At 44.5% G+C, this 11,953-nt stretch overlaps 1 protein-coding gene across 1 annotated transcript in view; it reads left to right on the top strand.

Moving 5' to 3' along the window:
• The first annotated feature begins 1,196 nt into the window (after positions 1–1,196).
• EFHD1 (EF-hand domain family member D1) overlaps positions 1,197–11,953 on the top strand; it is a 28,408-nt gene continuing 17,651 nt past the window's right edge. The window contains exon 1 of the mRNA XM_033150022.1: positions 1,197–1,619. Coding sequence (XP_033005913.1) covers positions 1,312–1,619 — 308 coding nt within the window. The 5' untranslated portion in view covers positions 1,197–1,311. The remainder of the gene's footprint in view (positions 1,620–11,953) is intronic.

Here is an 11,953-nt window from a genome sequence, read left to right as displayed (position 1 = left end):
TGCACCAAGAACTGGAAAGAGAAAATTTAGTTCAGTTCTAGGGTGAAATCACAGCCAGTAGTTTCATTTAGAAAAGGTAGGACCACCAAGGAGCATTTCCTCCACTGTTTCAGATCAACAAGTGATCCATGCATTGATGCACTTCTACTTGTGGCCAGCTCACAGTTCTGTGGGTACTGGGTGGCAGGTGTTGAAACTGCACACCTATGCACACTTAAGTAAACCCCATTAAAAACTGCCAGATTTACTTCCAAGTAGACACAGTCAAGTTCCTGTTGCATGCGGGTCTATTTGCACTTAGGTAACTTGAATAGCCAAAGTGCAGGTCCCTTCGCTTCTGAGACAAAGTGCATGTCCTAATAGCCACAGCATACTGTTCTACAACCTTACATTTGAAGAACACCAGACAGGAGAACCTTTTACTATAAATCTCCCTTCTCCCTCACCATAATCTGAAATGACACTCCTGAACCCTCAACTAAATAGTACTTCGCTCACTTGGTAATTTAAAATGGGGTGGAGGGGGTGTGTGAGAAGAGAGAAAGATCCAAAACATGAGGTAAACAGGACCACTTTGTGTGAAATATAGAGTGCATTGACCCAGGGGAAGTTTAAGTTTATGCTTTCAGCTAGAGGAGGTGCAGCTGCTTTCTTAGCTTGTATGTGTGTATCAGGGACCGATCCACTATAAAACTAATGCAGTTTAAGGTTCGGGGGCCCTAATCCCAGAGGGGCCCCAGAAGCGAATTTAGTGTACATTGCTTAATTTCTTTATTTTTACACGACTCAAAATGATTTGTGTGTGTGTTTATATTTCAACAAAGTTTGTCAGTCAGTAGCATATATGTTGTAAAGGTGTGGTGATCCTGGGACAACCCCACTGAAGAGGATAACCTCATTGCTGGTTCCTAATATATGTAGATTATGCTTATATATATATGCGCGTAAGTGCACGTATGCGCTCTGGAATAATGAAAGTCGGCTTCCAGTCATGAAGAAATAAAGGCGAAACGTTGAGTCAGAGCGAACAGGTGCGGGGGAAGAGGAACTAATGGAGAACACCTCCGGCTCCCCTGCAAGGCAGAGCCTCCCGAGGCCGAGCCTCGAGCGCGCCAATTCCCCGGCGCCTCCTTAAGTCCCGGCCCAGCCTCCCGCCGCCTCCCCGCCCCTTGGCCCTGACTCGCCTTCCCCGCCAATTCGCCCAAGTCTTAGAATAAAGTTCGGGGCCGTCAGACTTCTTCCTCAGCGCAGGAGCGAAGTGGCCCCGCGGAGGTTTTTCTTCTCGCCGCCGCTCGTTCTTCGCTCCGCAACATGGCCTCGGCCGAGCTGGCCCAGAAGCTGCAGCGCCGGCTGCTGCGGGACGGCAGCACTTCGGAGGCTCCTCCCGAGGACGGGGACGAGCCCGCGGGGTCCGAGGCGAGCCTGGCGGAGCCGGACGACGAGGACCAGAACCCCGTGAACGCCTCCGCGGACCCGGAGCTGAGCGCCAAGCTGAGTCGCAGGCAGGACATCAACGCGGGAGCGGCGCGGCCCCGCTTCGCCCAGATCTTCAATCCTTACACGGAGTTCAAAGAGTTCAGCCGCCGGCAGATCAAGGACATGGAGCGGCTCTTCCGACTGTAAGCACCGCCCCGTCCCCCCGTCCCTCCTTTCCTCAGCCCGGGTCCCTGTACGAAGGCGCCTACTTCGGAGTAGAACCGGGCGGCTGCACGTGCGCTTGGAGTTGCACCGATGCGGCGCGGTTCTCAGCGCCTTTAGTTCAGAGGTGTAAAAAAAAGAAAATCCCGTTGAACTCCACGGAGTAGGCAACTCCTCTGCTGATGAAGATCGGGATTGCATGCAAGCACGATTCTAGTCCATGTTTTCTAGGCAGGGGAAAAAACCCAAACCGCTTAGTTCACTAGGATTTACTCTCAGTAAATCTGTGTATGTATGATGGCAGCCTTAACGTTGCGGCCTTTAACTAGCAAAAGTTCTGCAACCCAGCCTTAACTGGAAGCACGGGCGGAATCCGGTCAAGTACTATTTCAAACGACTACTGGTTTAGTAGCCACGAAAAAAGTGCTTTGAAGCTCTTGTGATCTGGGGGTAGGTGTGAGTGGTTGGCTAGTGAGAAGCAGCAATTTTGTGCCCCCCCCCCACTGTTCCTAGTGGTTGTATGAAATGAAAAAAGCATGATGCTCTGCATGTTTACTCCGAAGTAAGACCCATTCTGTTCAGTGGAGTTTACTCCCAGGTAACTGCATAGGTTTGCAGCCTAAAACCAAGAACTGCTTCTGTAGAATGGATGTCAAGCTTGGTTTCTTAAGTAGTTCTTTAATTGCAGCTCTTTTCTGGAGAAGCCTGAGTCTGGGTTTTAGCTTATTTTGTGCAAAGGTTAAGAATGGCATTGCACTAGCCTTGCAGAACTACATCTACCCTGGTCATTTTGGAAAGTAGAGCTTTTAAGTACCCCCCCCCAGGTGCCTGCGCTTCTTTCCTTTGCTACTCTTCCTGCAGTATATAGTCTTATCAATGAGAAAAGGTGAAAAAGAATCTGTATTCTTCTTACTTTATTTTTTTAAGTTTACACTCACTAAGTTGTAAAACAGGTTGCAGTTTTCAACTTGCAGAACTGGGACCACTGTGTGTGAACTGCACCTCTTGTATCAGTCATCTCAAGGTTTGTTTTTCTTCTGTGGTCTAGCTTTGGAGCAGTTTATACTTGGTAGCAATGCTCAAAAAGCCACACTGCAAAAACAAAAAAAGTTTGACCTTCCCCATCTCTGCAAAGCCAACTGCAGTTATATTTAGCATGTTCCTTTTAAGTCATGAAATATGACTATTTGTCACTTGTTCCAGTCTTGCTTAAGCACCCTTTGAAAAGGGACTTTTGGGGCTGCCTTTTCTTAGTAAGTCTATGCTAGCATAGCTTCCTTAAGTCAGTGTTGCAATTACGTGTCCCACTGAACTTAGTGGGACTTACTTCCAAACATGCGTAGGATGTGGAAGTGTACTGGGTGATGTGTTCTGAAAGTTGTAGGTTGCAGTTTAATATTGTCTCCTAGAAAAACACTATTCAGGCAGTGTAATTTGCTAGTAAGGTAAAGGTACTCCTGACCATTAGGTCCAGTCACGGACGATTCTGGGGTTGCGCACTCATCTCGCTCTATAGGCCGAGGGAGCCAGCGTTTGTCTGCAGACAGTTTTTCCAGTTCATGTGGACAGCATGACTAAGCCGCTTCTGGCGAACAAGAGCAGCTTACGGAAACGTTGTTTACCTTCCCACTGGAGCGGTACCTATTTATCTACTTGCACTTTGATGTGCTTTCGAACTGCTAGGTTGGCAGGAGCAGGGACCAAACAACAGGAGCTCACCCTGTCGCTGACCTTCTGATCGGCAAGCCCTAGGCTCTGTGGTTTAGACCACAGCGCCACCCTAGTCCCTAATTTGCTAGTAGTTTTGGCTAATTAAGCAATCTATGGCCTTTTAAACTGTCTGGGGTGGTGGTGGTGTTTTTGTTTATTACTATGCTAAGTATGTTAACACTACTTTTATCTAGTTGATAAAGGTTTGTTTTATCCATAAACCTGTACTCCTGGAAGAAAATGTGACCCCAAACAGCTATAGTGGTACCTCTGGTTGCGAACAGGATCCGTTCCGGAGGCCCATTCGCAACATGAAAAGAGCGCAACCTGAAGTGCTGTATCTGTGCGCGGCGCGCTTCGGCGCTTCTGTGCATGCGCAACATGCGATTTTAGCGCTTCTGCGCATGCACGCCGAACCCCAAAAGTAACCTGTTACGGTACTTCCGGGTTCGGCACGTTCGTAACCCGTAGCGAACGCAACCAGCAGCAAACGCAACCAGAGGTATTACTGTATTTATGATGGTGCTGAAATAGCCATTGTAATGAGGCAGGACAGCGCATTATATAAAATATGAGGTATATAGCTATAACAACTCCATCAGTATTTAGTGTTGCAACAAAGATTCTTTGACTTTGACTATGGTTTTTCCCTGATTGGTTTTTGTTTTGTTTAAGGAGAGGCTGTTGGTGGAGCTAGGGACCAAGTACAAAGTTGATCACATCTTTGAGATAGGAATCTGAAGACATAAAGGACATCCTGAGCCAAGAGAGTGGAGATTGTGTAACCTGTGAAACTGAATTGAGGCTGAAAAAGAGGAGCACTTTCTGTTCCACTCCCCTTGAGACAAGGAACTGAAATAGACTGTCCCTATCAGACAGTTGCATAAAACCTCAGAATTAAGGAGAAACTGCTTGATACTTCATTTCATTATTATTTAATAACAAAAATTACAGCCCACCCTTCATTATTTGCTGTAATTGCTACTAACCCACCCACCTGAGCCTTACAGCACAGAGCAATGGCAGGGAGTTGGACTAGATGATCCTCCGGGTGCCCTCCAACTCTGCAAGTCCATGATTCTATCCCAGCACTGAAAGTGCTTCTGAGACCACATTGCTCTTAAATAACATCCATGTGCTGCTTCTTGTGGTAGGTAGAAAGAAATAACTGCATTTTTACCAGTACACTGCAGGGCAACTGCATTGCTCTTAAAGCAAAGCCCAAGGGCAAAATTAACAGAATTCTTTATTGCTAGAAGCAAAAAGACAAGCACTGTCTGTGGGTTAGTTATGAAAGACAGAGGCAATTGCTGTGTATTTTACTTCACTTTAAAACAGGTGTAGGGAACTTTTGGGCCTCTAGGTGTAACTAAATTACAATTCCCATCAGCCCCAGCCAGCGTGGCTAATAGCCAGGAATGATGGGAGTTGTAGTTCAGCAACATCTGGCAGGCCAATGGTTCCCCACACTTGCTTTAAAACATAGTAGCAGCTGTGCCTCCTGTCTAAGGAAAGCTCCCAGTGCCATAATTGGAGGGATATAAATAAGCTGGGTGTTAACGAAGACCACTCATCAGTCCAAGTCCTGGTTTTCCACTTCCTTTACATGTCAACACTGTGAGCCTCATTAGGATTTTTAAGGACCTCTGTAACAGTAATACTTGTACAGAAGAGATATGTCACCTCCCCATAAGAACATTGCAGCATCCAGGAAAGTAGTACCTAGCTTTCCTTTGCAACATTGAATGCTCATGAGCCCCATGGGCTATAGACCTTGCAGTCTATGCCTCCTTGATTTTGGCCTCCACCTTCCAGATAACAACTTGGTGGTAACAGCTGTCATCCCATTCTGCCAACATGACTTTCCTGCTTAGAGGTGAGTTCCAGTCCAGCTCCCATGTAGAGTCAGGGCATCTCCAACCCTCAGTGCCAAGGCACTATATTACAAGTGGGCTATGCTTTTCTTCCAGTATGCATAAACATGTCTTGCTGCAATTTGAGGCTGTCAGTAGGTGGGTATGCCAACTCCAGGGGGATGTCAAAACAACAGGTGAGCGAGCAAGCAAGCAAGCAGTGTGGATGGCCCAGGTGAGCTGTTCAACAGAGATGGGGAAGGCCATACTGCTCTCTGAAGCGTCTCCCACTCTCTGTTAAACATGGCTGCATTAAAGTTTGGCAAACCACTCTCTGAAGCATTTCCCAACCGCCTTTAAAAGTTGGTGGGGTGAGGGGGGGAGACTTGGTCAGATGTAAAGAGGGGAGGGGTTGGCCAGGTGTGGAGAATGGGGGGCCGGCAAAGCAGAGGCAGCAGCCCCTAGTAAAAACATAGGAACATATAATGTGTTTTGTGTCAATTTTGCTCTTAAAAACTAGAGGTGATGGTGTCTGTCACATTTGTTTGTTGAAGCGTCTGCCCTAGTTGTGTATAACATTGGGGATGGCATCTTCATTTGTAGGTTCAAAGGGTATGTGTGGTGAAGGTGAGGGAGGCTTAAACCTTTCCCCTTCCTCCAGTTTACCTCCTTATTATATGCCTTTGCCCCAGCCTGGCTCTGATGCCAGAGCTGAGAGAGAGAAGCAATTGAAGCAACTGAGAATGGGGAGGAAGGCAGGGGAGGGGGGGTGTTTTCAATATAAATATTAAGAAACTTCTCCCCCACTTCACATATCAATGGGACAAACACAGCAACTACAAGTGCAGCTTCCCACCTTCTCATCAGAAAGCTCAGGAGCTAGTTTGGTTGGGTTTTGGAGACCTGGAAGACTGTAGGGGTGAGCATCTGGGGAGGAGGCTTCTTTGAAGCACACAGGGGAGGTCTGCCAGTGCAGACAACTGCTGATGCAACTTTCTTTGTTCAGCCCTAATTAGGCATTGATAAGCTTTAGTCGCCTTTACCTTAGAATAAAACAATTTTTCAAATTGTAGAAGGCACAGTGGCTAATTAAACAAAATCATCTTGGGGTGGGGAAATGATGGATAATTCCAGGAGGGAAAAAATAGTTACTAGTGTCTTCCAGTTCAAATAACACCGAGGAAAACAAAGCAATTATTATTCAGCGTGGGGATTCTACAGAAAAGGGTTTTCCTCAGTTTTGCCAGAAAACCTGACAAATGCGCACAGCGGAATTTTAGCTTTAGAAAACTTAACATCCATTTGTTTTTTGTTTAATGACATCCATGTTAACTTGTTTTTATATTTTGCTGGAAGCTGCCCAGAGTGGCTGGGAAAGCCTAGCCAGATGGGCAGGCTATAAATTATTATTATTATTATTATTATTATTATTATTATACCAACTTGTATTTAAACACTTAATAACAGTTTTACAGAACCTCCATGGTGGTCTACTGAAGCCAGTGACCAACTCTTTATGCTTTAGTTTAGGGAAAGTGATTGACGGCAGAAGTAACAAACAAAATAGTTTAGTCTCAGGTGGTCGGATCTGGAAATGCTGTTCCCCACTCCCCAGACTTGTCTTCAACAATCAGTGAATAAATGTGGGATGCTTTGCCATGAACATCTTGGTTAATAGCATTCAATGTTCTCATTCATTCTTTTTGACCTTTTTTGAACCCAGCTCTAGTGCTGGCCGTTTGCCACATACTAAATAAGCTCCAAAGGCCAATTGTGTGCTGTGAAGAATATTTCCTTTTGCTCCCTGCACGTCAACATAATAAAGCACATTCTAGTTCTAACATTGCTATTCATCCAGAAGAGCGATTTCAGATCATAAGAACATAAAGAAGAACTTTGCTAGATCAGATGAAAAACTCATTTAATCTAGCTTTCTGTTCTCACACAGTGGCCAGCCAGATACCTATGGGAAGTCCATAGCCTTCTGCCACTCAGGATTCTTAGCAACGGATAGTCAGAAATTAGCTGGGCAGCAGTCACATTTTGTGACTGGCAACTGGCCTTTGCGACTGGATGGAGATGTCCAGGCACCACCTTTGGTGCCTAGCATTTTCACCTGCCTGGCCTGCCTGGCCAGGTGATTCAGGGGGTCTGCAGGGTGGCACAGCAGCAAAAGACACACCTGGCTTCTCCATGAATTTGTTTAAACCCCCTTTAAAGCTGTCCAGGCTGGTGACTATCACTGCTTGATGGCAAGTTGGCTTGCTAAACCACAGACACCGTTGACCATGGTTAATAAACCATAATTAAAGTTCAGGTGTCTGACAGACAACCACTTCAGCTATGGTTTGCTACACCACAGAATAGTTAAAAGCTCCAGCAAAAGCAGCCAAGACTTGTGAGCAGTTTCAGGGTGGGTTGTTGTTGTTGTTGTTGTTGTTTATATGCTACTCTGCCGCTTTTAGAGGGTGACGGCTGCTTAACCATAGCTGAGGAGGAAGTCTCTATTCACATATTATACTAAACGATGGTTAATACAGTATTAATGTTGGGTGGGGTCAGAACCAAGTGTCAGTTGTGCACCCTCCTTTCTCTATCTCTACTGTTATCCCCCCACATGCCATCCATTTGGAATTAGGCCAGGGGGTGCCATCATCCTTCCCCTACAAAGGAAGGATGACATCTTGAAGCATTGACAACTTAATATTCATTACTGTACCAGAATAATAAAACACATTAATCTGTAAAGAATGGCTACTATACTTTTGAATCTTAATACTACTAGGAAAATAATGCAATGCCTAACATACAAATGGCTTTGTAATTACAGTGGTACCTCGAGATGCTTCAGGTTACAGACGCTTTGGGTTACAGACTCCGCTAACCCAGAAATAGTACATCGGGTTGAGAACTTTGCTTCAGGATGAGAACAGAAATTGTGTGGCGGCAGCGGGAGGCCCCATTAGCTAAAGTGGTACCTCAGGTTAAGAACGGACCTCCAGAATGAATTAAGTTCTTAACCCGAGGTACCACTGTATTCTTCTCCAGGTGCTTGCGTGGGTAAGCTATATGTTACATTTTGCGTGTTTTCTCGACAGAAGTATCAGCATGCAAAGCAACTTTCAAATATCAGAATCTGGGAACCTGAACCTCCAGAATTCCAGTGAAGTTCAAGTCTATTGGCTTGTATATGTGGGCATCATTAATCTATAATTGTTAGTGGAAATCATTCAGCCTGATATGATTTGTTTCAAGCTTCTCGCCAAAGAAAATTACTCTCTTCTGATGATTTAAAATGTTCATCCTCTTTGACTGGCAAGAAATTAAAGGAGTAAGGAGAAATCACTGCCCCATCAGAGCAGTGCATGTGTATCCTGTCCAAGACCATATTTAAAAAAAACAGCCACCCTGCCTTTCTGGCTCTGGCATGATGTGTAAATATTGCAGCGAAACTTGACTGATCTGTGTAGCGTTTACACAATTTTACTGCACTCAGTAAGCAGACCTTTCCCCTGCTGTCTAACATGTAGGCTACAAATATACCCTCTTGAGGTGGGGCTGGTGATGTGTAGACTGTGAAATGGGAGTCTCCCCCCCCCCACCCACAATTTTGTTAGTGCATATACTTGAAGGGATACCTAGTCTTTTTATTTTCATCTTTGGCTGTGATCCAGCCCCTTGTGCTATGGCTTGCTTCCCTGTCTGCCAGACCACTGCCTTTGTGCCTTTTCAGCCAGCTGCTCTGTGTAGTATAAAGTTCTTCACTGCTGTGTTAATCCGGCAAGAAAGATGGGGGGGGGAGTCCCCAACTGAAAAGGGAAGTGCCTCTTTTTAAAGCCTCATCCATCATTCTTCTCTGCCAGAGATACCAATGGACTGCCATGTGCAGTAGTTAGAAGGGGTATGTTTGTACAGAGATGGTTCTGCTGCAGATGCATTGAGATATTTTAATTATGAGAGCCTCTGAAAATACGGTAATCTCTGTGCACTGTTGGTGTGATTCGCACATTCCTTCAGTCAAATTATTGCAGAATAGTGTGTGTGGGAGAGAGGGGGGGAACACATTGTATGAAAGAGTGGAGCAGGGCTTTCTGTTGTCGCTGCTACTACCACTACTACTAACTTTTTTGTTTTGATTAAACACTCCTCTTTAATTATATAGGGAATGTGCCAGATCTGCACACCCAAAGCCTGACTCTTCAGCACTAGTACATGCCAGGAAGGGAGCAGTGTTATGACATTACAATCAGTCATCCTCCTGTGTCAGCCTGTTGGAGAAAAGGAAGTTGTAGTTGATCCTCCAAGCACTTCCAGATGTTTTGCAAGCACTGAAAAATAGTCAAAAGTCCTCACTGTGAAAGGAGTTACAGTCTAGATGCTAGAATTCACGGGCAATTTTTGCTAGTATAGAACGCAGACTTGGCTGGGATTGGGAATGGTATCTTAATCTACGGTACTTTTTCCACTGCAGACAGTATTTCTTTAGATCCACAACAGGGCAACAACTTCATTAGGACCAACCAAAACATCGTAAAATAGTGAGAAAACTTTCAAGCTCTCCAGAACTCTACCTCGGGCTAGAACAGCCTTCCCCATCCTCCTGCCCTCTAGATAGGTTGTACTTGGAAAAACAACTGGAGGGACTAGGTTGGCAAGACAAAGCTAGATATTCTTCAACATATCTAGCTTGATGAAGCTTTCTGGAGAACCTGAAAGCTTGCTCACTTTTTTTGATGTTTTGATGGTCCTAATAAAGATACTGGCTGACTGTTTATACACCCACACCCACCTGAAACAAACACAGATGTATGTATATAAATGGACCAGCCCGGGTATCCAAATCCTTTGTAATTTTTTAAGTGTTACTCTTTCTTTCTTCTTATGCTAATTAGACACCACCTAATTTGGAATACATCAGTTGGTTTTGCCAGCCCCTAGGTATGCCTCTGGTTATTAATGGACTCTCTAGTGTAAAATTTGTATACTTCTGGTGAATACTATATTGCTGCTCTTGAAGCTTGACATAGTTTAAGTTCATGTATTATTTACAGGTATCTGTTCCATGTATTAAGGGTGATTATTTAAATGAGGTGCCTTCCATAGTTCAAGTTACAGGTAGCCATGTTGGTCTGCCGTAGTCGAAACAAAATAAAAAATAAAAAAATCCTTCCAGTAGCACCTTAGAGACCAGCTAAGTTTGTTGTTTGGTAAGCTCTTGAGTCTCCAATTTAGAGCAGTTCCCCTTCCCTTCCTGTGTCATTTTCCCATGTTGCATTCTAGATTAAAAACTCTTTCGACTTTGGCTCTTGTATTCTGTAAAGCACATTCCATGCTGATGGAACTGTGTAAAATCATAATAAGAATTGGTCCTTAATGAATAGTTAATACAGTAAATAAGATAATATATAAAATAAAAATGCCACTGATTTTTTTTTCATGTTTGGAAACAAAAAGATATCTATTCTCGAAAACAGAGAGTAGAGAAAGGTATTTCTAAATTTTCTAGATTGACAACATTGAGTGCATGAAATGAAATCTGAGTTGCTGATGTTGGAACATTACAAGAGAGCACAGTTTAGCCAACCTTAATTGTTGGTTAAAATTAGTAGCTGTTGCTTAGACCAGCAGCCTTCTCATTGCTTATATCAACAGTAAGAACCAACAGGAATTTTTAAACCAAATGTCTATTTCTAGAACAAATGTCTGCTGATATGTAGGAGGCATATGTTGGGGAATTCTTTTGGAGGGTGGGTAGGAGGAGTGAGGCTGGGAAGCCTGGTGTATTTCACTTTGTTCTTGACAAGTGCTATAGTAATTTCTCTTTCCACATTTTTTGCACCACCTTTCTGAGAAGCTCAAGGCAGCAGACCTTCCCAACCCCCTCATTTTACTGTCACGAGGCTGGGCTGGTTTGTCCAAGCTCACCCAGTAAGCATACACAGTCACAGAACTGACATGACCAAAAGGGCCATGTGGTCCAACCCGCTGCAATACAAGAATATTTTGCCCAATGTGGGGCTCAAATCCACGACTCTGAGATTAAGAGTCTCATGCTTTACCAACTAAGCTATCCCTGATCAAGTGGGATACGAATTCCCACCTCTATGGTCTATGCTTTGAGGTTCTATTACAATCAAGCGCTGTACAAATGTGAAATGAAATTAATGAATATGCCTGATGCTATATTCACTATTTTACGCAGGCTGTATTTGGCCTTTATCACACAACGCTCACTTAAAAAAAGAAACTGTTAAAAACTGCATGTAGCACCTCCTTTGCCTGGCATACAGTTTTTGCATACTGGCTTGAATTGCGAAGCAGTTGGCTGCACACTGTGTAGAGCAGTTACTACCCAGGTACAATCTCAAGTGGTCTCTGCTTTGCAGCTGTCTTATGTGGAGCAGGTTACTCTTTGAGAGTCTGGTGTTTCCATGGTCTGCTGGCTGTTTCACGATGAGAAGTCTTCCAAAACTATTATGGTCCTGTTCCTCACAGTCTCCTGGAAACTTTTGGAGCAACTTCAGAGTATTGCAGCTCACCTTCAAACCGTTCTCTGCTCAGGGCAAGCTGCTAGTTACAGTAAGTTCTGAAGATTGAGCTTGTGAGTCTGCCTTCAGGTCTTGCCTTGCTGATACCTGCAACAATGCTTCATTAGCTCAGTTTCGTTTATGAGGTGGTCAGTGTGGCAAGAGGCAGGAATGCGTCTAATTGCTCCTGTCATGCTAGGGCTAGGCCATTCGACTCTCAGAGTA

The sequence above is a fragment of the Lacerta agilis genome, chromosome 5 (genome assembly GCF_009819535.1).
Source record: "Lacerta agilis isolate rLacAgi1 chromosome 5, rLacAgi1.pri, whole genome shotgun sequence".
Taxonomy (NCBI): Eukaryota; Metazoa; Chordata; class Lepidosauria; order Squamata; family Lacertidae; genus Lacerta; species Lacerta agilis.
This window is presented reverse-complemented; position numbering and strand designations above follow the sequence as displayed.